The 21,753-nt window shown below is 43.9% G+C and overlaps 1 protein-coding gene across 9 annotated transcripts in view; it reads left to right on the forward strand.

Annotated features, from left to right (window-relative positions):
- The first annotated feature begins 10,162 nt into the window (after positions 1-10,162).
- Positions 10,163-21,753, forward strand: part of BTRC (beta-transducin repeat containing E3 ubiquitin protein ligase) — a 206,923-nt gene continuing 195,332 nt past the window's right edge. For 4 of the 9 annotated variants that reach the window (XM_005566236.4, XM_005566238.4, XM_005566239.4 and 1 more), the window contains exon 1: positions 10,201-10,367. In XM_005566236.4, the coding sequence (XP_005566293.1) occupies positions 10,320-10,367 (48 nt within the window). In that variant the 5' untranslated portion in view covers positions 10,201-10,319. Of the gene's footprint in view, positions 10,755-11,281; positions 11,580-21,753 lie in introns of those variants that run through there. The other 5 variants (XM_045361411.3, XM_065521306.2, XM_005566241.5 and 2 more) reach the window with 3 other exon arrangements.

Here is a 21,753-nt window from a genome sequence, read left to right on the forward strand (position 1 = left end):
AGGAACATTCTACAAAATAACTGGCCTGTAAGCTTCAAAAGTGTCATGGTCATGAAAGTTAAAGAAGAGATTGTTTCATATTGAAGGAGACCAAAGAGATATGACAACCAAATATAATTTGTGATTCTGAACTAAATCCTTCTGCAATAAAGGACATTATTGGGACAACTGGCAAAACTTGAGTGGAATCTGAAGATTAGATGGCAGGTATGTACCGATGTTAATTTCCTGATTTTGGTGGTTGTATACTAGTAACATAGAATGTATTTGTGTGTAAGAAATACTAAAGTATTGGGCTGTGCGCAGTGGCTCACGCCTGTAATCCCAGCACTTTGGGAGGCCGAGGTGGGTGGATCACGAGGTCAGGAGATCAAGACCATCCTGGCTAACACGGTGAAACCCCATCTCTACTAAACGAATACAAAAATTAGCCGGGCGTGGTGGTGGGCACCTGTAGTCCCAGATACTCGGGAGGCTGAGGCAGGAGAATGGCGTGCAGTGGTGAGGCGGAGCTTACAGTGAGCCGAGATCCCGCCACTGCACTCCAGCCTGGGCGACAGAGCAATACTCCATCTCGGGAAAAAAAAAAAAGAAAGAAAGAAATACTAAAGTATTTGAGGATTCTGGGGTTTCAGATTTGCAAATTTGTATTGCACTTGTGAGTTTTCTGGAAGTTTGAAATTTTTTTAAAAAAATACCAAAAATAGAGTTAACTAATACAAATTACATTGGCTACAATCTAAATAAATATTGACTGGCCTCAAGAGTTTCAGAGCTACATACAATACTTTCACAGATCATATCTGAGGTGGGCATTCCAGGCAGACAGACTAGGTTGGAAATGGCCAGAAGAGCAGAGATGGGCAGATGCAGGGAGCATTAAGGGTAAGTAGATGGGTATGACTTGAACATCCAATATAGACAAGGAAGGAAACAAAAAGGAGGGAGAAAGTTTGGAGACTGGGGAGTTTAAACTACATGTAGCTTGATTATATCTGTGTTTAGAAACACTCTATGTTTTTTATGGATATGTATACTTTTTATTAATGTAAAATATGCATATAGAAATGTATAGAAATCAAAAGTGTACAACTGAACAAATTTTTTTTTTTTTTAAAGCAGAGACTCACTCTGTCACCCCGGCTGGAGTGCAGTGGTACAATCTTGACTCACTGCTGCTCCACCTTTCAGGTTCAAGCAATTCTCGTGCTTCAGCCTCCCAAGTAGCTGGGTTTACAGGCGCATGCCATCACGTCCAGCTAATTTTTGTTATTTTTTTTAAGAGACGGGGTTTCACCATGTTGGACAAGCTTGTCTCAAACCCCTGGCCTCAAGTGATCCGTCCGCCTTGGCCTCCCAAAATGCTGGGACTACAGGTGTGAGCCACCATGCCCGGCCAATGAATTTTTATTCAATGAACACATCTGTGTAACAATCACCCAGATCAAGAAACGTTATAAATCCAGTTCTCACCGGGCGCTGTGCCTCACGCCTGTAATCCCAGCACTTTGGGAGGTGGAGATGGGCAGATCATGAGGTCAGAAGATCGAGACCTCCCTGGCTAACACGGTGAAATCCCGTCCGCACTAAAAATACAAAAAAAAAAAAAAAAAAAAAATTAGCTGGACGTGGTGGCGGGCGCCTGTAGTCCCAGCTACTCGGGAGGCTGAGGCAGGAGAATGGCGGGAACCTGGGAGGCGGAGCTTGCAGTGAGCCGAGATTGCACCACTGCCCTCCAGCCCTGGGCGATAGAGCGAGACTCTGTCTAAAAAAAAAAAAAAAAGAAAGAAAGAAAGAAATCCAATTCTCTCGATCTCACCCGCCTTCACTTCTTTTTTGAGATGGAGTTTCACTCTTGTTGCCCATGCTGGAGTGCAATGGCGCAATCTTGTCTCACAGCAACCTCCGCCTCCCCGGTCCAAGCGATTCTCCATGTTGGTCAGGCTGGTCTTGAACTCCCGACCTCAGGTGATCCGCCCGCCTCGCCTCTCAAAGTGCTGGGATTACAGTCGTGAGCTCCCGTGCCCGGCCCCCTGCCTGCATTTCTTTACCCCATGGAAGGAATGCAGGTGATGAAGCTTGACTGGCCTCTGTGCACACCTGACGGTACCTTCAGTAACTTCTCATGTACTCGCATTTCTTTCTTTCTTTCTTTTTTTTTTTTTTTTTTTTGAGACAGGGTCTCAAAAATCTTATAAATAGATTTCATTCTTAGAGCAACCTTATGGAGAAGTTACTGTGATAATCATTATTTTACAGATAAGAAAAATGACACACATAGAAGTCAGATTTGAACCTAAGTAGTCTGCCTCCAGAGCCCAATGCTGTTAACTACTGTGGTATATTGTACTGTATAAAATAAGTTTGTAGTGAATGGATAAATGAATGATGACTCATAATTACTTGGTTTGTTACTTAAAGTCACCTGGGGCATGAATAGAGTTATATTTGAGTTTCAATATATGATTAGTAATTTTTTGGACAGGCTTGGTTTAGAACAGGGTTTCTCAACTTCAGAGTTATTGACATTTTGGGCTGGACAATTCTTTGTGGTGGGGGGCTGTCCTGTGCATCATAAGATGTTCGGCAGCATCTCTGGTCTTTACCCACTAGAAGCCAGTAGCAACTCCCATTGTCCCTAGTTGTGACAACCAGAAATATCTCTAGACATTGCTATATGTCTTCCAGGGAACAAAATTGCCCCCAGTTGAGAATTTCTAGTCTAGAACAGCATTAATCTAAAGAAAGCTACTTGTCTTTTTTTTTTTTTTTTTTGAGACACAGTTTCACTCTTGTGGCTCACCCAGGCTGGAGTGCAGTGGAGTGATCTTGGTTCACTGCAACCTCCGCCTCCCTGGTTCAGGTGATTCTCCTGCCTCAGCCTCCCGAGTAGCTGGGATTACAGGCGCCCGCCACCATGCCCAGCTAATTTTTGTGTTTTTAGTAGAGATGGGGTTTCACCACATTGGCCAGGCTGGTCTCGAACTCCTGACCTCAGGTGACCCACCCATCTCGGGCCTCTGAAAGTGCTGGGATTACAGGCATGAGCCACTGCACCCGGCTGGAAAGCTACTTTTGGATCCAGTAACCCCACTTCCCAAATGAATTGAAATCAGCGTGTCCGTCAAAGGAATATCTGCACTCCCATATTCATTACAGTATTATTCATAATAGCCAAGATATGAAATCAACCTACGTATCCATCAACAGATGAATGGATAAAGAAAATGTGATATATATATATATACACACACATATACACATATATATACATACACACATATATACATATATTTTATATATATATATATATTTTTTTTTTTTTTGAGATGGAGTCTCGCTCTGTCGCCCAGGCTGGAGTGCAGTGGCATGATCTCGGCTCACTGTAAGCTCCGCCTCCCGGGTTCACACCATTCTCCTGCTTCAGCCTCCTGAGTAGCTGGGACTGCAGGCGCCCGCCACCATGCCCAGCTAATTTTTTGTACTTTTAGTAGAGGCGGGGTTTCATCGCATTAGCCATGATAGTCTTGATCTCCTGACCTCGTGATCCACCTGCCTCGGCCTCCTAAAGTGCTGGGATTACAGGCATGAGCCATGCGCCCGGCCTTTTTGTTTGTGTTGTTTGTTTGTTTGTTTTTGTTTTGAGATGGAGTCTTGCTCTGTCGCCCAGGCTGGAGTGTAGTGGCACGATCTTGGCTTACTGCAACCTCCGCCTCCTGGGTTCAAGCGATTCTCCTGCCTCAGCCTCCTAAGTGCTGGGGACTACAGGCATGCACCACCATGCCCGGCTGATTTTTTTGTAGTTTTAGTAGAGATGGGGTTTCACCATGTTAGCCAGGATGGTCTCGGTCTCCTGACCTCATGATCTGCCTGCCTTGGCCTCCCAAAGTGCTGGGATTACAAACAGCAGCCACCGCGCCCAGCCAAATGTGGTATATATACACAATAAAATACTATTCAGCCTTTAAAAGAAGGAAATTCTGGCCGGGTTACATAGTAGGGTAACTATAACCAATAGTAATGTATGGTATCTTTCAAAATAAGAGTGAATTTCACATGTCTCATCACAAAAAGGATAAGTAAGTGAGGTACTGGATATGTTAATTAGGTTGATTTAATCATTCCACATTCTATACATATATCAAAGCATCACTTGGCACTCAATCAATGTATACAATTACAATCTGTCAATCTAAAACAATATTAATTTAAAAAGAAAAGAGACTTTTCCAGTGTTTGTGCCAATAAAAGGGAAAAACATAATCCAGAAGAACAGAAAATGCAAAAATTTCATTTATTTGTGTGGCAGAAATTGTTAGTTGCCTATTGCAATACCTATCAGAAGGGACTACCTCGGCTGGGTGCGGTGGTTCATGCCTGTAATCCCAGAACTTTGGGAGACTGAGGCAGGTAGATCACAAGGTCAGGAGTTCGAGACCAGCCTGACCAACATGGTGAAATCTCGTCTCTACTAAAAATACAAAAATTAGCCATGCCTGGTGGTGCGTTCCTGTAATCCCAGCTACTCAGGAGACTGAGGCAGGAGAATCGCTTGAACCAGGGAGGCGGAGGTTGCAGCGAGCAGAGATTGCGCCACTGCACTCCACTCCAGCCTGGGTGACAAAGCAAGACTCCATCTCAAAAAAAAAAAAAAAAAAAAGAAGGGACTACTTCATCCTTTCTCCTCCAATTCTAAACTTACCTGCATTTGTCCTCATACGCTCCTCCTCCTGTCTCTCAGAGGAGGCTAATCCCTCCATCTGTTCCTAGATCCCTTTCTGTACTGTCGTCTCAGGAACTGTTGCCATCATTATCGTCTTTCTTTTATCCTTAGCATTTCTCTAATAGATCCTTTCTATCAGCATTTAAATATGCTCAAGTCTCTCACTTCATTTTATTTCCCAAATTTAAATTTTGGAAAATTTCAAACTATCAGAAAAGTTGCAGAGTACAACAAATTCTCACAACCCTTCACTTAGATCCACCATTTTTTTTTTTTTTTTTTTTTTTTTGAGACAGAGTCTCTGTGTCACCCAGACTGGAGTGCAGTGATGCAATCTCCGCTCACTGCAACCTCCACCTCCCGAGTTCAAGAGGTTCTTCTGCCTCAGCCTTCCATGTAGCTGGGATTAGAGGCACACACCACCATGCCTGGCTAATTTTTTGTATTTTTAATAGAGATGCCATTTCACCTTGTTGGCCAGGCTGGTCTGGAACTCTTGACCTCAAGTGATCCGCCCACCTTGGCCTCCCAAAGTGCTGGGATTATAAAAGTGAGCAACCACACCCAGCCAGATCCACCAATTCTTAACATTTTGCCACATTTGCTTTAGTTGTCTCTCTCCCTCCCTTCCTCCTTCCCTCTCTCTCTCTCACTCTACATAGACACCTCTCTTATTTCCTAAACCAATTGAGAGTTAGCTGCAGGTATCATAACATTTCACCCTAAATACTTCAGCATGTATCACCTAAGACATTCTTTGATTTTCTTATTCTCACAGTTATCACACTCAGAAAACTTAACAGTGATAAAATACTGTTATCTAATACACAGCCCATATTCAGTTTTTCCCTGTTTCACTAATGTCTTTATTTATTTTATTATTATTATTTTTAAGAGCCGGGCATGGGGCATGGTGGCTCACGCCTGTAATCCAGCATTTTGGGAGGTCGAGGCAAGTGGATCACTTGAGGTCAGGAGTTTGAGACCAGCCCGGCCATCATGATGAAACCCTGTCTCTACTAAAAATACAAAAATTAGGCTGGCGCGGTGGCTCACGTCTGTAATCCCAGCACTTTGGGAGGCCAAGGCGGGCGGGTCACGAGGTCAGGAGATCGAGACTATCCTGGCTAACACGGTGAAATCCCGTCTCTACCAAATATACAAAAAAATTAGCTAGGCGAAGTGGCAGGTACCTGTAGTCCCAGCTACTTGGGAGGCTGAGGCAGAAGAATGGCGTGAATCTGAGAGGCAGAGCTTGAGTGAGCCGAGATCGCGCCCCTGCAGCCTGGGCGACAGAGCGAGACTCCATCTCCAAAAAAAAAAAAAAAAGAGAGACAAAGTCCTGCCAGGTTGCCAACCTGGTCTTGAACTTCTGGGCTCAAGAGATCATTTTGCTTTGGCTTCCCAAAGTGCTGGGATTACAGGTGTGAGCCACCACACCCAGTCCTATTAATGCCTTTTGTAGCTGTTTTCTCTGCTGTGTATCAGTGTCAGTTCCAGTGTGTGTTGTTCCAGTGTCCAATCAGGGATCATTCATTGCATTTAGTTGCCATGCCACCTCAATTTCCTTTGAACTAAAATCTTTCTTCTTTCAAACAAACAATGCTTTCCTTAGACTCCCAGCTTCTACATCTAATCCCTGTGCTAGCTTTTCTCTCCTTCCCTTGACAGCCACGTTTTGCAAAGAAGAGACTCAGCAGTCTTCATATCCTCACCTCCCTCTTCAATATGCTGCAGTATGGCATCTGCACCCACCCCCCGCCAACATGATCCTCACTCATCAGACTTTCCTGCTACCTCTCTGGTCACTTCTTGGGCTCCTTTGTAGCTTCGTAGGCTCCTCTTCCTGTGCTTGTCCTGTAAATCTTACGGTTCTTCAGAATGCTGTCCTAGGCCTGTTGCTCTTTCCACTGTTTATGCTTTCCCTGAGTGATCCCATCCCTTCCCTTCCCTTCCCTTCCCTTCCCTTCCCTTCCCTTCCCTTCCCTTCCCTTCCCTTCCCTTCCCTTCCCTTCCCTTCCCTTCCCTTCCCTTCCCTTCCCTTCCCTCCCCTCCCCTCCCCTCCCCTTCCCTTCTTTCTCTCTCTTTCTTTCTCTCTCTCTCTCTCTTTCTTTCTTTCTTTCTTTCTTTCTTTCTTTCTTTCTTTCTTTCTTTCTTTCTTTCTTTCTTTCTTTCTTTCTTTTTCTTTCTTTCTTTCTTTCTTTCTTTCTTCCTTCCTTCCTTCCTTCCTTCCTTCCTTCCTTCCTTCAGACAGAGTCTTGCTCTGTGGCCCAGGCTAGAGTGTAGTGGTGTGATCTCGGCTCAATGCAACCTCCACCTCCCAGGTTCAAGCGATTCTCCTGCATCAGCCTCCTGAGTAAGCACCATTGCGCCTGGCTAATTTTTGTGTTTTTCGTAGAGATGGGGTTTCACCATGTTGGCTAGGCTGGTCTCGAACTCCTGACCTCAGGTGATCCACCCACCTTGGCCTCCCAAAGTGCTGGGATTACCAGCGTGAGTCACCACACCCGGCTCCCTACGTGATTTCATTCTTTTCAGGGGAAGAAGCGGGAGTGGGGTTTCATTTACCACCCATATGCTGGAATCCCTATTTGTAGCCCAGGTCTTTCTCTCCAACTTCAGTTTCGAATATTCAATGGCCTCCCCAACATCTGAATCCACTTAGAAATCTCACAGGCACCTTGAAGCAATAAGTCCAAAAAGAGAACTGATTATCCTCCTACCACTTGCTCCTTCTACTCTGCTTTCTGTCTTTAAAAAAAAAAAAAAAAAAAATGAATCCTTCATTCGTTACCTGAGCCAGATACATAGAAGTTATCTTGGACACATCCTTTTGACATCATCCATGACACATCTAATCACTATACTCAACTGATTCTATCTCCTTAGTATCTCTGGAATCCATCTACTTCTTTCTGTTCTCACCACCACATTCAAGCTGCCATCATCTCTCCCAGGAAGATTTCAGCAACGCCATAATCCTTTCCCCAAGCTTCCAGCTGTGCTCCATTTTAATCTCTCCTCCACCCTGGACTCTGATTTTCTGAAAACGCAAATCTGACCATGTTTAAAATTGTTCAGTTAGTTTCTCACAGCTCTCAGGATACAGTCCAAATGCCTTAACTTGGCCTATAAGCTGGAGTGAAAGTCAAGGTATTTTATAGCTGGTAAGGTACAGGCCCTGATGCCAGTTAGAAAGCATGTCAGCTGATTCATCTGACCAGTTTATGCCACCTAAATAATGGCTTACCTATAGAGCCCCATACTGCAGTCTCATCTAGGGTCACTCTTCCTCTAAAGTCCCACTGACCTTGTTTTGGTTCTCAGAATCAATCACCAAAATGCAGTTACCTTTGCCTGGAATACTCTTTTCCTGTGGCTGCACCATCATCCCACCTCATCTTTTAGTTTGTTTATTTATTTATGTATTTATTTATTTATTTTTTGTAACTCCATCATGTTACTGCCTTAGTCCTCTGAAAACTTCCAGCTATTTTTCTTTTTTTTTTTTTTTTTTTTTTTGAGACAGAGTCTCGCTCTGTTGCCCAGGCTGGAGTGCAGTGGCGCAATCTCGGCTCACTGCAAGCTCCGCCTCCCGGGTTCACGCCATTCTCCTGCCTCAGCCTCCTGAGTAGCTGGGACTACAGGCGCCCGCCACCGCGCCCGGCTAATTTTTTGTATTTTTAGTAGAAACGGGGTTTCACCGTGGTCTCGATCTCCTGACCTTGTGATCCGCCCGCCTCGGCCTCCCAAAGTGCTGGGATTACAGGCGTGAGCCACCGCGCCCGGCAGCTAGTTTTCATACGAATGCGTTTGAAGTCTTCTCCATTTTGTACTTGTGTAGAATTTTTTTTTAAATTCAAGAGCAAAACTTTTTATTAACTGAAAGCCTATTATGTATTAAGTATCATGCTGAGTTTTGTGGACATAGGGGCTAGGACAAAGTATCAACAGAGTGGAAGAGTAAGCTCCACGAAGAAATAACTGGGTCTGTCTTGTTCATCAATGAATCCCCTTTTCTTTTTCTTTTTGTCTAATTAATTTTATTTTTATTTCAATAGTTTTTGGGGTACAAGTGGTTTTGGGTTACACAGATTAATTGTATAGGGGTGAAGTCTGAGATTTTGGCCACCCAAGTAGTGATGAATCCCTCCTTCTTGAGATGATGTCTGCACATGGTTATATGCTTACTATTTGTTGGATGACTGAATGAATAAGATGGTTTAAAATGGAGATTTTTCCTATAAGTGAAAAAGTATTTTCCTAGTTCAATTATTTTATAAATTCAGATATTTTGTACAAGGCTGTCACAATCTAACGCACTTTTTTTTTTTTTTTTAGACAGAGTCTGGCTCTGTTGCCCAGGCTGGAGTGCAGTAGCGTGATCTCGGCTCACTGCAACCTCCGCCTCCCGGGTTCAAGCAATTCTCATACCTCAGCCTGCCGAGTAGCTTGGATTACAGGCGTGTGCCACCAGGCCCGGCTAATTTTTGTAGTTTTAGTAGAGAAGGGGGTTTCTCCATGTTGGCCAGGCTCGTCTCGAACTCCTGACCTCAGGTGATCTACCCGCCTCGACCTCCCAAAGTGCTGGGATTACAAGTATCAGTCACCCTGCCTGGCCCTAAGTCACTTTTAACCGAACCCTAGAGTTTTCTCCTCCTAAGGTAGACCCAATTTACAAAATAAACCCATATTGTACCTTTTCAGGCCAAAGAAAATATTTATATGCTTTATTTGCTGGAGGCCATTATATTCCACCATTGAAGGACTTTTGTAAGTACCTGTTTGACCCTTAGTGCAGGGCTTATATCCCACAGTTAGCAATAGCAAGCTATGCGCTTTTTGAGCTCTCAACACCAAGAATTTCTTGAGCCGGGTTCTATTCGGCCCTGACTTGCTGTAGGGGAGAAAAGATTCCTTGGGAGAAGTGTGGGTGGCGATAGCTTAGGAGGACCTTGAAATTCTGCATTGGTCTGTGAGCTGCTGCCTGGTGCCCATTGGCCCAGCTACTCTGGGTAGCAAACCTGCAGACGCCAGATATATGAAATTTGGGGATGTTCAGCTCCCTAAAACCACAGTTAGGCAGGCCCTAGGACCCCTGATTCTTGCCATAGTTTTTCTTAGTATTTGGGCTACAGGTAAGGCATTGGTCGCCATCTTGATATCAAACGTCAGGCAAGCCGCTACTGGCGTCGCTCGGTAACCACGGAGACACCCGTGCCCCTCCCGTTTTTTAATCCTTAGAGGCTGTAAACTACAATTCCCATCAGCCAATTTCCTATGCTTAATGACAAGTTATCTAAATCTGGCTTGTGGGCAACCGCAACGCTGCCGCAGTGAACTGTGGGAGTTGCGGTTCACCGCGTAGCGTCAGTTTCTTTCTGCGGGAAGCTCCAGAACTACAAATCCCGTGAGCCAGTGGGCTTTCGCCTGCGTACTGAGAAAGCCGATTCTCCTTGGCCCCTAAGCCTGTGCCTGAGAGGTAAGAGAGGGCGGGGGGAAGGAAGAGGAGGCGGGATCCGGGCGCTGCGTTGGCTGCGGCCTGGCACCAAAGGGGCGGCCCCGGCGGAGAGCGGACCCAGTGGCCTTGGCGATTATGGACCCGGCCGAGGCGGTGCTGCAAGAGAAAGCACTCAAGTTTATGGTGAGGAGACGGTGGAGGCCGGGGAACGGCGGAGGCGCTGGCGTTGGCGGCGTCGTTGAGCTCGGGCCTGTGCCGCCCGCCCACTGCGGGACCAGGCAGCGGGACCCTGGGCCAAGGCTGGCGGCGGGGCAGCTGGAGGCATGGGATGGGAGCTCCAGAAAGGAGGCTAGGGGTTGCGGAGCGGACCCTGGGTGGGGGCAGCAGCTCCGCCATCTTGTGGATGAGAGGCCAAGTGACAGCGGGAGCTTAATCGAGGAGGGGGCTCCAAGCGGCGCGCGGGGCCCTGGAGGGAAAGGGGCGTGGGGACTGTTACTGAAGAGCGGAGGAAGCTCTGTGGAGAAACGCCGTGAGGCCGCTGGCGGGGCCTTTCCAGTGTCAGGGTTACCGGTAAGGCCCGGGAGAGGAGGTGCATTCAGAACTGGGGAAGGGGAGCGCGGGATAAAGTGAAGACAGATATGGTAGGTAGAGGGGAACGGGTAGGGCTGGATGCAGATGGATTTAAGGGTGGAGGAGGGAACGCTAGGGCTGGTGAGAGGCTTATAGTTTTGTAGAATGAGGGAGGGAGGATAGCCTTTGCCTTGAGGGTGGAATCCCAGCTTGGCCAAACTACTGTTGACAAACTCTGGAAGGGAAGAGGCCTCAAGGAAGATAAGGACTGGGAATGAGTACCTAGGGCTATAATGACAGTCCCTGGGAGGGGGAAAGGGTGTTGACTGTAAACTAGAATTACAAATGTCAGGGAGAGAGGTACAGAACGCTACTTTGAAAGGAGAAGCTAAATACTATAGTAAGGACAAGGTGATGAAAAGTAAGAGGCAGATTGGTCAGGGAAACATGGGTACAGGAGATTGGGTCAAAATGAGTATCTAATAGGGTAAGCAAAACAAATTTTTTTTTTTTTTTTTTTTTTTTGAGACGGAGTCTCGCTGTGTCTCCCAGGCTGGAGTGCAGTGGCGTGATCTCGGCTCACTGCAAGCTCCGCCTCCCGGGTTCACGCCATTCTCCCGCCTCAGCCTCCCAAGTAGCTGAGACTACAGGCGCCCGCCACCACGCCCGGCTAGTTTTTTGTATTTTTAGTAGAGACGGGGTTTCACCATGTTAGCCAGGATAGTCTCGATCTCCTGACCTCGTGATCCACCCGCCTCGGCCTCCCAAAGTGCTGGGATTACAGGCTTGAGCCACCGCGCCCGGCCAGCAAAACAAAATTTAAAGGTAAATTGTGGGACCGTAAAATGTGGAGGCCAGGTGCTTTGTATCATTTTCTGGGAAAGGAAAGGCCGCGGAGATGAGAGTTGCAAAGACCCGTAAGAAGTGATGAGATCAGTTGAGAAATTTAGGAGATAGAAAGGTTGGAGGTAGGTAGAGGGAAGTCAGTCAGGAATAAGTCAGTATTTGTGGTTACCTGTCACTTTTAGGTTGAAGCACAGTGTGAGCAAAGATTGGATTTTGTGGGTGTGTTTAAATCCCTTGGAACATATTTCTTTAACTTTGTATCACGCTTTTCTTTTTGCTATGCTTATTTTTGGCAAACTTGTCTAGTCTGATATTTGATGCTTTTAATCTGATGCTTTTTGTATTTCCTAGGTGTGAAACCAGACTTTGTGGTTACGACTAAAGAATGATGGAATGCATAGACTTTAAGCTTAACAGGTGGCCTTAGGGACATTGATATTATTTGCAGTCAAGTCTTGCCTTTTCAGAAGTTATTGTGACTTGTCACTCCAAATCTTACTCCTTTGCTTAAAAAAATAGTTATTTTGTATCTTTGCCTAAAATACCATAACAAATCCAGATAAACGTGGATACTAACGAAATTGAATTTTAGGCTTTAAACTGCCCCATTTATAAGAATAGTTTTTTGGAAACTAATCAAATTCACTAAAACTTTATTTTGCATTAGTGTTTTCAAAAACACCTAAAGTTCAAGGGTATCGTTAAAAAAATTTCACTGAGCCTGAAGAAGGTTCTTGGATTTCTGCCCAACATTAAAATTCTAAATATGAAGAAGAGACCTTGAAATTTTACTGGACTTTAGAAGTAAGTGAAAGTTATTAGACTTAAGTCAGAAAACTGTTACTGCTTATTTTTGTTTTCCTAGAGGGTTGAATCCTTTTTTTTTTTTTTTTCTTTTGAGACGGAGTCTCTTGCCCAGGCTGGAGTGCAGTGGTGCAGCCTCCGCCTCCTGGGTTCAAGCGAGTCTCCTGCCTCAGCCTCCCGAGTAGCTAGAACTACAGGTGCAGGCCACCACGCCCGTCTAATTTTTAGTAGAGATGGGGTTTCACCATGTTGGCCAGGATGGTCTCATTTCCTGACCTCGTGATCCACCCACCTTGGCCTCCCAAAGTGCTGGGATTTCAGATGTGAGCCGCAGCGCCCAGCAGAGGGTTGACTCAATGCTGATCCTGACGCTTGTGTCAGATTTATGGAATAATGTGATTTACAGATCATAAAGAGACATGAGGTCATCCTTTTTACTCTCGGTTAGACTTCAGCCTAGTAACATTTTCAGCTACTTAATCTGTGCTTTGTACCAGTGAGTTATGTTTTGATAATGGCCTCCTGGTTGAGTTAAAGTGGACTTGGAGATGACCATGTAGTAGTTGCAGCTTTTAGGGCACCACACATTACTAAATCTTGAATTAGTTTCCATAGGGAGGAGCCAGTTTTTTCTTTTAATTTTAGTTACTTTCATTATTGACCTTGCCTGCTGTTTTGGCTGCTGTTTGAGAAAAGGTCAACTAGAATAGGGTCACCAGAATGACACCTTAATAAAAGAAACAGAATGGAGAGTTTGAAATTGGGTATTCTCTTTCACTGCAGTAAGTCTTATGAATCTGAGTAAGTCACAACTTCCTTTTGATGCCATTTACCCTGCTATAACGTGTTGATGTATTCAGAGTCAATTTTAAGAAAGAAATATATTGGCGGGGCACGGTGGCTCATGCTTGTAATTCCTGCACTTTGGGAGGCTGAGGTGGGTGGAACACGAGGTCAGGAGATCGAGACCATCCTGGGCAAGATGGTGAAACCCCATCTCTACTAAAAATACAAAAATTAGGCGTGGTAGTGCGCACCTGTAGTCCCAGCTACTTGGGAGGCTGAGGCAGGAGAATCACTTGAACCCAGGAGGCAGAGGTTGCAGTGAGCTGAGATCGTGCCATTGCACTCCAGCTTGGGCAACAGAGTGAGACTCTGTCTCAAAAAAAAAAAAAGAAGATATTTGAGCCAGCATCAAATAATTAGTGCACAGTACACGTGGAAGAACTATCCTTTTAATCAAACCGACATTTTTGTTACTATTTGGCTTTGTTCTGGTCTTAACCTTTCCCTCAATTATGAATCACTAATGACAACTTTTATACAGATACAGATGTCATGATTTAAACAAATGTAAAATTAGTTTAAAATGACAAAATGAAATGGATACTCTCACAGATTTGCTCATTGCTATACTAATGTGCCTTGATAAATAATTTTACAATAAAATCCGATTAATAAGACTGCTGATTCAGAGATGACCATAATTCACCCATGATCGAGACTTAAAGCTCATCTTAAATAGTTTAAGCAGAATGTTTAACTTTTAAAAACAAGTAAATGGTGTTGAAAGCAACCGTTTACATTAACTTATGTGCTAATGTCTCTCATTCAGCTTTAGCAGGTCCTCAAGGACCTTTCTTAATACTTTTTTGGTTAACAAAAGTATAAACGGAAACTTGAAGAGAACCTAAGAAGAGAAATGAAAATGATTAAGGGAATATAGGCCCCAAAACACACACACACCTGCACGCGCATTTAAGATAGGGGGTGAAAAGACATGCTGAGGAGGAATTTGAACTTTATTTTTGTTTTCACCTTTGAGACAGGGTTTTGCTATGTTGCCCAGCCTAGAGTGCAGTCACAGCTTGCTGCAGCCTCAAACTCCCAGGCTCACGTGATCCTCCTGCCTTCGCCTCTCAAGTGGCTACAGGCACACGCCACTTTACTGTTTTTTTTTTTTTCTTTTTTCTTTTTGTAGAGAATGAGGGTTTCCCTTTGTTGACAGGGGTGGTTTTGAACTCCTGGGCTCAAGGGATCCTCCTGCCTTGGCCTCCCAGTTTGGGATTACAGGCGTGAGCCACCTTGCTGAGCCATGTTTATTTTTAAAAACAGGATAAATATATTCTTGTCCAGCCAATCCCAGAATCAAGTAGAGTAGCTTGAAATGGATGAAATAATTTTAGAATGTATATAAGTTTTATTTGTAGAGGTGATAGATAAGTGAAACAGTATAAAGGGTAAATGTTTGCTGTTTAATAAACCACCTCAAAACTTAGGTTAAAAAAACCAATTTATTTTTCCCCTCAAGTCTGATGGTTTTTCTGCTTCACTTGGTATAGGCTGAGGTGTGGGCGTGGTTGAAATGTTCAGAGTGGCCGCATTCACATGGCTAGCCACTGGTTGAGAGTTCAGCTAGGGCTAAAGACCTTCAGTTCTCCTCTATATGGGCCTTTCTCTACGTGGCTGCTTGGATTTCCTTAAAGTGTGGTGGCAAGGTTCTAAGAAAGGACATTCCAGGAGACAGGAAGTAGAGACTGCCAATCTTCTAAATCCTAGATTTGGAAGTCCAAGAATGTCACTGTGGATCAAAGCCAGTCAAGGCGGACTACAGAGGAAGGAGAAATAATCTCTACCTATTGATAGGAAGGGTGGCATGCATAAACAGGGAAGGGGGAATTGCTGGGGGCCACCTTTTGAGACTTGCTACCATGGGTGCTATGCTAGTTGGATGTTCAGGCTAAAAACAAAAATAGTATCAGCCAAGTTTGTGGGTCATAATGCTAGGAATGTTTAGCAGGCATCTCTTTTTTTGAGGTTAACTTTGGAAGGCACTGACATGATCTCCTGCATGACTTCCCTTAATGATGTCATTGTAGACATAATACTGGGTGAATTAATGTGATTCAGTAAGCTTGCTTAATTACTTCGAAAAACATAGGTATCTAAACACAGATTACATTTTAAAATAAATTGTCAGATGTTTCACTATAGTGGAATTTTCTTTACATCAGTGAAATTGATTACCAGGTGGTGGGATGAACATCTGAAACCAGTTCTTAGTTTAAGTTGTCAGAGTTTGTGTGTATACTTTATTCCCAGTTTAAATTAGCTTTCAAACAGTTTCTTTTATGGATACTCTTATAGGTGTTAGGGTATGAAATTAGTGGTAATTCTTTTTGCTAATTTTCTTTTTTTGTTTTGTCTGAGATACCCTGAGTTTCACTCTGTTGCCCAGACTGGAGTGCGGTGGCACAATTTTGGCTCAATGCAACCTCTGCCTCCCGGGTTCAAGTGATTTGCCTACCTCAGCCTCCCAAGTAGCTGGAATTACAGGCGTGCGCCACCTCACCTGGCTAATTTTATTGTTGTTGTTTTTGTTTTTAGATGGAGTTTCGCTCTTGTTGTCCAGGCTGGAGTGCAATGGTGCCATCTCAGCTCACTGTAACCTCTGCCTCCGAGGTTCAAGTGATTCTCCTTCCTCAGCCTCCCCTGTAGCTGGGATTACAGGCATGCACCACCACGCCCCAGCTAATTTTGTATTTTTGGTAGAGACAGGGTTTTTCCATGTTGGTCAGGCTGGTCTCGAACTTCCGATCTGCCCGATCTCGAAGACCTCAGGTGATCTGCCCGCCTCGGCTTCCGAAAGTGCTGAGATTACAGGCGTGAGCTGCCGTGTCCGGCCTCTTTTTGCTAATTTTCTAAATTTATGTTTATAGTAGATTTTCATAAATTATCAAAAGTGAATTATTAACTGTGGAGTAAAACTCCTACTTTGAGTAGTTTTAGAATTATTTATTGCTAAATTAGAAAATAAACTTTGAAAAGAGATCTCTTATTTTTTTAAAAAACTTTTAATTGAGACAGGGTCTCACTCTGTCACCCAGGCTGGAGTACAGTGGTGCAATTTCAGCTTACTGCAGCCTTTACCTACTGTTTTCAAGTGATTCTTGTGCCTCAGCCTCCCAGGTAGCTGGGACTACAGGCATACGCCATCACGCGCAGCTAAGTTTTGTGTTTTTAGTAGAGACGGGCTTTCACCGTGTTGCCCAGGCTGGTCTTGAACTCCTTACCTCAGGTGATCTGCCCACCTCAGCCTCCCAAAGTGCTGGGATTACAGGCGTGTAACTATGCCCAGCCTAGAGATGGGATTTTTTTTTTTTTTTTTTTTTTGAGATGGAGTCTTGCCTTGTCGCCCAGGCTAGAGTGCAATGGCACAATGTCAACTCACTGCAACCTCCGCTTCCTGGGTTCAGGCGATTCTCCTGTCTCAGCCTCCGGAGTAGCTGGGATTACAGACACCTGCCATCATGCCTGGCTAATTTTTGTATTTTTGTAGACGGGGTTTCACCATGTTGGCCAGGCTATTCTTGAACGCCTGACCTCAGGTGATCCACCTGCCTTGGCCTCCCAAAGTGCTGAGATTACAGGCATTAGCTACCGTGTCTGGCCTCTAGAGATGGGATCTTGCTTGCTCTGTTGCTCAGGCTGGCCTTGAATACAGGCTGGAGTTAAGTGATCTTTCTGCCTCGTCCTCTCTGGTACCTGGGACTACAGGTGCGTGCCACCACTTGCAGCCTAAAATATTTTTTAAATCTCGCCTACTTTCTAGCGTATATTTTATTTTATTAGGGCGCAGCTCTGCCATCAATAGGTTGAGTTCACTGCAGCCTCAAACTCCTGGGCTGAAGCAATGCTCCTACCTCAACTTCCTGAGTAGCTGGGACTACAGGTTTGTGCCACCACACGTGGCTAATTTTTTATTTTTTTGTAGAGATAAGGTCTTGCTGTGTTGCCCAGGCTGGTCTGGAACTCCTGGCCTCAAGTGATTCTCCTGCATCAGCCTTCCAAATTGCTGGGATTACAAGCTTGAGCCACCATACCCAGCTCTAGCATTTTTTTTTTTGAGACGGAGTCTCGCTCTGTTGCCCAAGCTGTAGTGCAGTGGCGTGATCTTGGTTCACTACAACCTCCGCCTCCTGGGTTCAAACAGTTCTCCTGCCTCAGCCTCCTGAATAGCTGGGATTGCAGGCATGTGCCACCACGCCCGGCTGATTTTTTGTATTTTTAGTAGAGACGGGGTTTCACGGTGTTAGCCAGGATGGTCTCAATCTCCTGACCTTGTGATCCACCTGCCTCGGCCTCCGTAAGTGCTGGGATTACAGGCGTGAGCCACCACGCCTGACCAGCAATATTTTAATATAGCACAGAAGTCCTTTCTAAATGTGTATAGTGAGAATCCATTGAGGATGAAATAGAAAATATTTACCAAAGTTTAACAACCTAGTCAATAAAAATAAACTTTCTCTTTCCTTAATAAATCAATCTCAGCATTCTAAAATAGGCAGTGGAGCGGGGGAGAAATCTCTATGGGAAGGGTCCACTGGATCTTAACAGTTTCAACTAGTGTTCCACAATATTTACGCTGTACTTGGGGAGAATTTCTGAATAATTAGAATAGTCTGAGGCTTATTCCTTTTAGTTTCCCATAGCCTGATTGAGATAGAGCTATAAGATCAGTTGTAACATTGTACAGAAGGCTTAGAGATAACCAAGTGAAAAAGATAACTGAGATTACTGTTGAACTAAGAATATGATTGTTCTCTGAGACACTACCTGCTAGTTCCTGGATTACCTTTATATGTGGCCAAGGTGGGGATTGGGAAGCAAGGGAGCAAAAGCCCCAGAGCTAAGGGAGAGAGAATTTCTGCCTGCCTAAGATGAACCTTTTGAGTTGGATTTTTTTTTTCCCCCCGAGATGGAGTCTCGCTCTGTCGCCAGGCTGGAGTGCAGTGGTACAATCTCGGCTCACTGTAACCTCCGACTCCCTGGTTTAAGTGATTTTCCTGCCACAGCCTCTGAGTAGCTGGGATTACAGGCACACGCCACCGCACCCAGCTAATTTTTGTGTTTTTAGTAGGGATGGGGTTTCACCATGTTGGTCAGGCTGATCTTGAACTCCCGACCTTAGGTCATCCTTCTGCCTCTGCCTCCCAAAGTGCTGGGATTATAGGTGTGAGCCACTGTGGCCGGCCAGAAGAAATTTTTTGTGTTTTGTTAATACAGTCAGCCACGAATAGCTAACAGCTATTACAGTTGGCCCCTCATATTCGTGGGTTCTGTATCCACTAACCATTGATTGAAAATATTCAGAGAAAGAGACCACAATAAAAAATAACAATAAACAATAAAAGTGGGAATTAAAAACAGTACGGTATAACAACTACTTATATAACATTTACATTATATTAAGTATTATATGTAACCTAGAGATGATTTAAAATATATGGGAGGATGTGTGTAGGTTATGTGCCATTTAACGCACTATAAGAGATTTGTGAGTATCTGTGAATTTTGGTATCCTGTGGGGAGGATCCTGGAACCAGTTTCCTGCAGCTACGGAAGTTTGACTATATTTATTTAGCATTTACTATTTGCTGTTTTAAATATACTGTTCTAAGCTCTCTATATATTATTTCATTTAGTCCTCCCAATAATCCTGTGAGGTGGATTCGGTATTGTTATTATCCCCATTTTTCATTAAGGAAAATTATTCCAGAGAGGTTAAGTAACTTGCTCAAAGTCATGCTAGCAGGTATCCTGAGATTAAATCCAGGCAGTCTGACTTGAGAGCCTTACTTAGGTACGGTATACTTCTTCTTTGAAGAGCAGGAAAACTGGGATATGGTGGCATGTTTCCTTAATATTTGTTAAGGCACACTTTGGTAGATGCTAAAATAGAAGCACAAAGTGCTATAGAATTTAAGGGAGGGAAAGTTCGTTTTTTTGTTTTGTTTTGTTTTGAGATGGAGTCTCACTCTGTCACCCAGACTGGAGTGCAGTGGCGCAATCTCGACTCACTGCAACCTCCACCTTTCGGGTTCAAGCAATTCTCCTGCCTCAGCCTCCTGAGTAGCTGAGACTACAGGCGTGTGCCGCCACGCCCGGCTAAGTTTTGTATTTTTTAGTAGAGACGGGGTTTCACTGTATTGGCCAGGCTGGTCTCGAACTCCTGACCTCCTGGCTGGTCTCGAACTCGAATATCCCACAGTTTTCCTGCTCTTCAAAGAGGAAGTATACCGTACCTAAGTAAGGCTCTCAAGTCAGACTGCCTGGATTTAATCTCAGGATATGCCTGCCTCGGCCTCCCCAAGTAGTGGGATTACAGGTGTGAGCCACTGCGCCCGGCCGGGAAGTTTGTTTTAACTGAAGAGCTCTTTAGCAGCTTTGTAGAAGAAAGCTTCATATTAGATCTTGATGAATAGATAGATTTTGACAGATGTCTCTCTGAGGTAGGCAGTCAAGTGGTGTGGCCAGAGTTGAAGATTTACTGTCTGGATTTACATATAGGTTTCCTGATTATTTAAATTACCAAAGAAGTGCAGTAAGACTTTACTGTTGTCATAGTATCGTATCAGTTACCTATTGGCATTTAGAATCACAAAATACCAGCATCTTACAACAATAGGTATTTATTCTCTTGAAATTGTGAGTTTGTTGGATAGTAGATGATCTTAAACTTGGCTTACTTAAAGTCAAAAGCCCAAAGTCAAGTAGGGCAGGGAGTAACTTGCACAATACTACAGTGACAGTAATCTACTGCATTGATCTAGTACAGTTGATTTAGAGACGAATGGTACGATGCTTATTGTGACAACTATTGTGCTTTCTTCTTTCTGCTCTCCATTGTTGGCACTGTCCTGATAGCACTTTTTCATATTGGTTGCTGAATACCTGTTGACTGGATGCTCCTAGAATCACAATGTAATACAGCAGATTTCTTCTCTTCATGTTATGTAGAAAAAAAACATAAAGAAATAATCAGAATCTTGACTATTCCACAGTGATGCCCTGAGAAGTTCAGCAGTACCACGGTGCTATTCTTCTATCTTTGGGACTGATAAGCTTGATGTCACTGGAATGGCGTTTGTAATAGAATTTGAACTGTAACAGAGTTTGTATCAAGGTCATACATAATAACCCAACAACTCTCTTGTTAGCAGTTTTAAGAGCTTTTCCATCTCTTCACTGCAGCTAAACTTAAGGTTGCAAAGATCTGGTGCTAATATATTTAGATGTCTGGAAAACTTTCATGCTTTCGCTGAAAAGTCATAGAGACAGATATCCAGGAATTATAGCATGTGGGTAAATATTTTTGTAGCACAGATTCATAAATCCATGTATATACACCAAACTGTTAATGAGGTTATTTGTGAGTTGCTGTTTTATGGGTAATATTTCAAAATATTTAATGGTATTCTGAAAATATACCAGTAAATACACAGAAAAGCATTACTTAGGTGATATTTCTTTCCTTTAATGCTTTTTTACTTTAAAATTTATTTTTATTTTTATTTTTCTTGAGACAGAGTTTCGCTCTTGGTGCCCAGGCTGGAGTACAATGGCGTGATCTTGGCTCACCGCAACCTCCTTCTCCTGGGTTCAAGTGATTCTCCTGCCTTAGCCTCCTGAGTAGCTGGGATTACAGGCATGCACCACCACACCCAGCTAATTTTGTAGTTTCAGTAGAGACGGTGTTTTTCCATGTTGGTCAGGCTAGTCTCAAACTCCTGATCTCAGGTGATCCACCCGCCTCGGCCTCCCAAAGTGCTGGGATTACTGGCGCGGGCCACCGCATCTGGCCCTTTTTAAAAAATTTTTTGAGACAGTCTCACTCACTCTGTCACCCAGGCTGGGTGATAGTTCTTTTTTTTAATTCTTCTTTTTTTTCTTAAAAAATTTTTTTGTATTTTTTTTTTTTTGAGACGGAGTTTTGCTCTTGTTGCCCAGGCTGGATGCAGTGGTACAATCTCAGCTCACTGCAACCTCTGCCTTCCAGGTTCAAGCGATTCTCCTGCCTTAGCTTCCCAAGTAGTTGGGACTACAGGTGTGCGTCACCACACCTGGCTAATTTTTGTATTTTTATTAGAGCCGGGGTTTCACCATGTTGGCCAGGCTGTTCTCATACTCCTGACCTCAAGTGATCCACCTGTCTTGGCCTCCCAAAGTGCTGGGATTACAGGCGTGAGCCACCATGCCCAGCCTTCTTTTTTTTTTTTTAATTCTTTACTGTTTTATAGATTTTCTACAGTGAATATATATCATAATCTTAAAAAGTAAAATTTAGTATATTGAGTATATGCATTTATAATACAAAATGATCACGAACTACATTGTAGCAAGTGTACTGGCCAGTGGGCTGACAGTGGCTGCTTGAACAGACTCCTCACTCTGAGCTCCTGTTTTCTTAAGCAGAAAATGGGCTATTGTTAATTTTACCTACTTAAAAAGGGTCTCTGTTTTTCCTTTCAGTTCATGTTAAATTCTAAATTGCCATGTATAAGTAAGG

This window comes from Macaca fascicularis, chromosome 9 (genome assembly GCF_037993035.2).
Source record: "Macaca fascicularis isolate 582-1 chromosome 9, T2T-MFA8v1.1".
Classification (NCBI taxonomy): domain Eukaryota; kingdom Metazoa; phylum Chordata; class Mammalia; order Primates; family Cercopithecidae; genus Macaca; species Macaca fascicularis.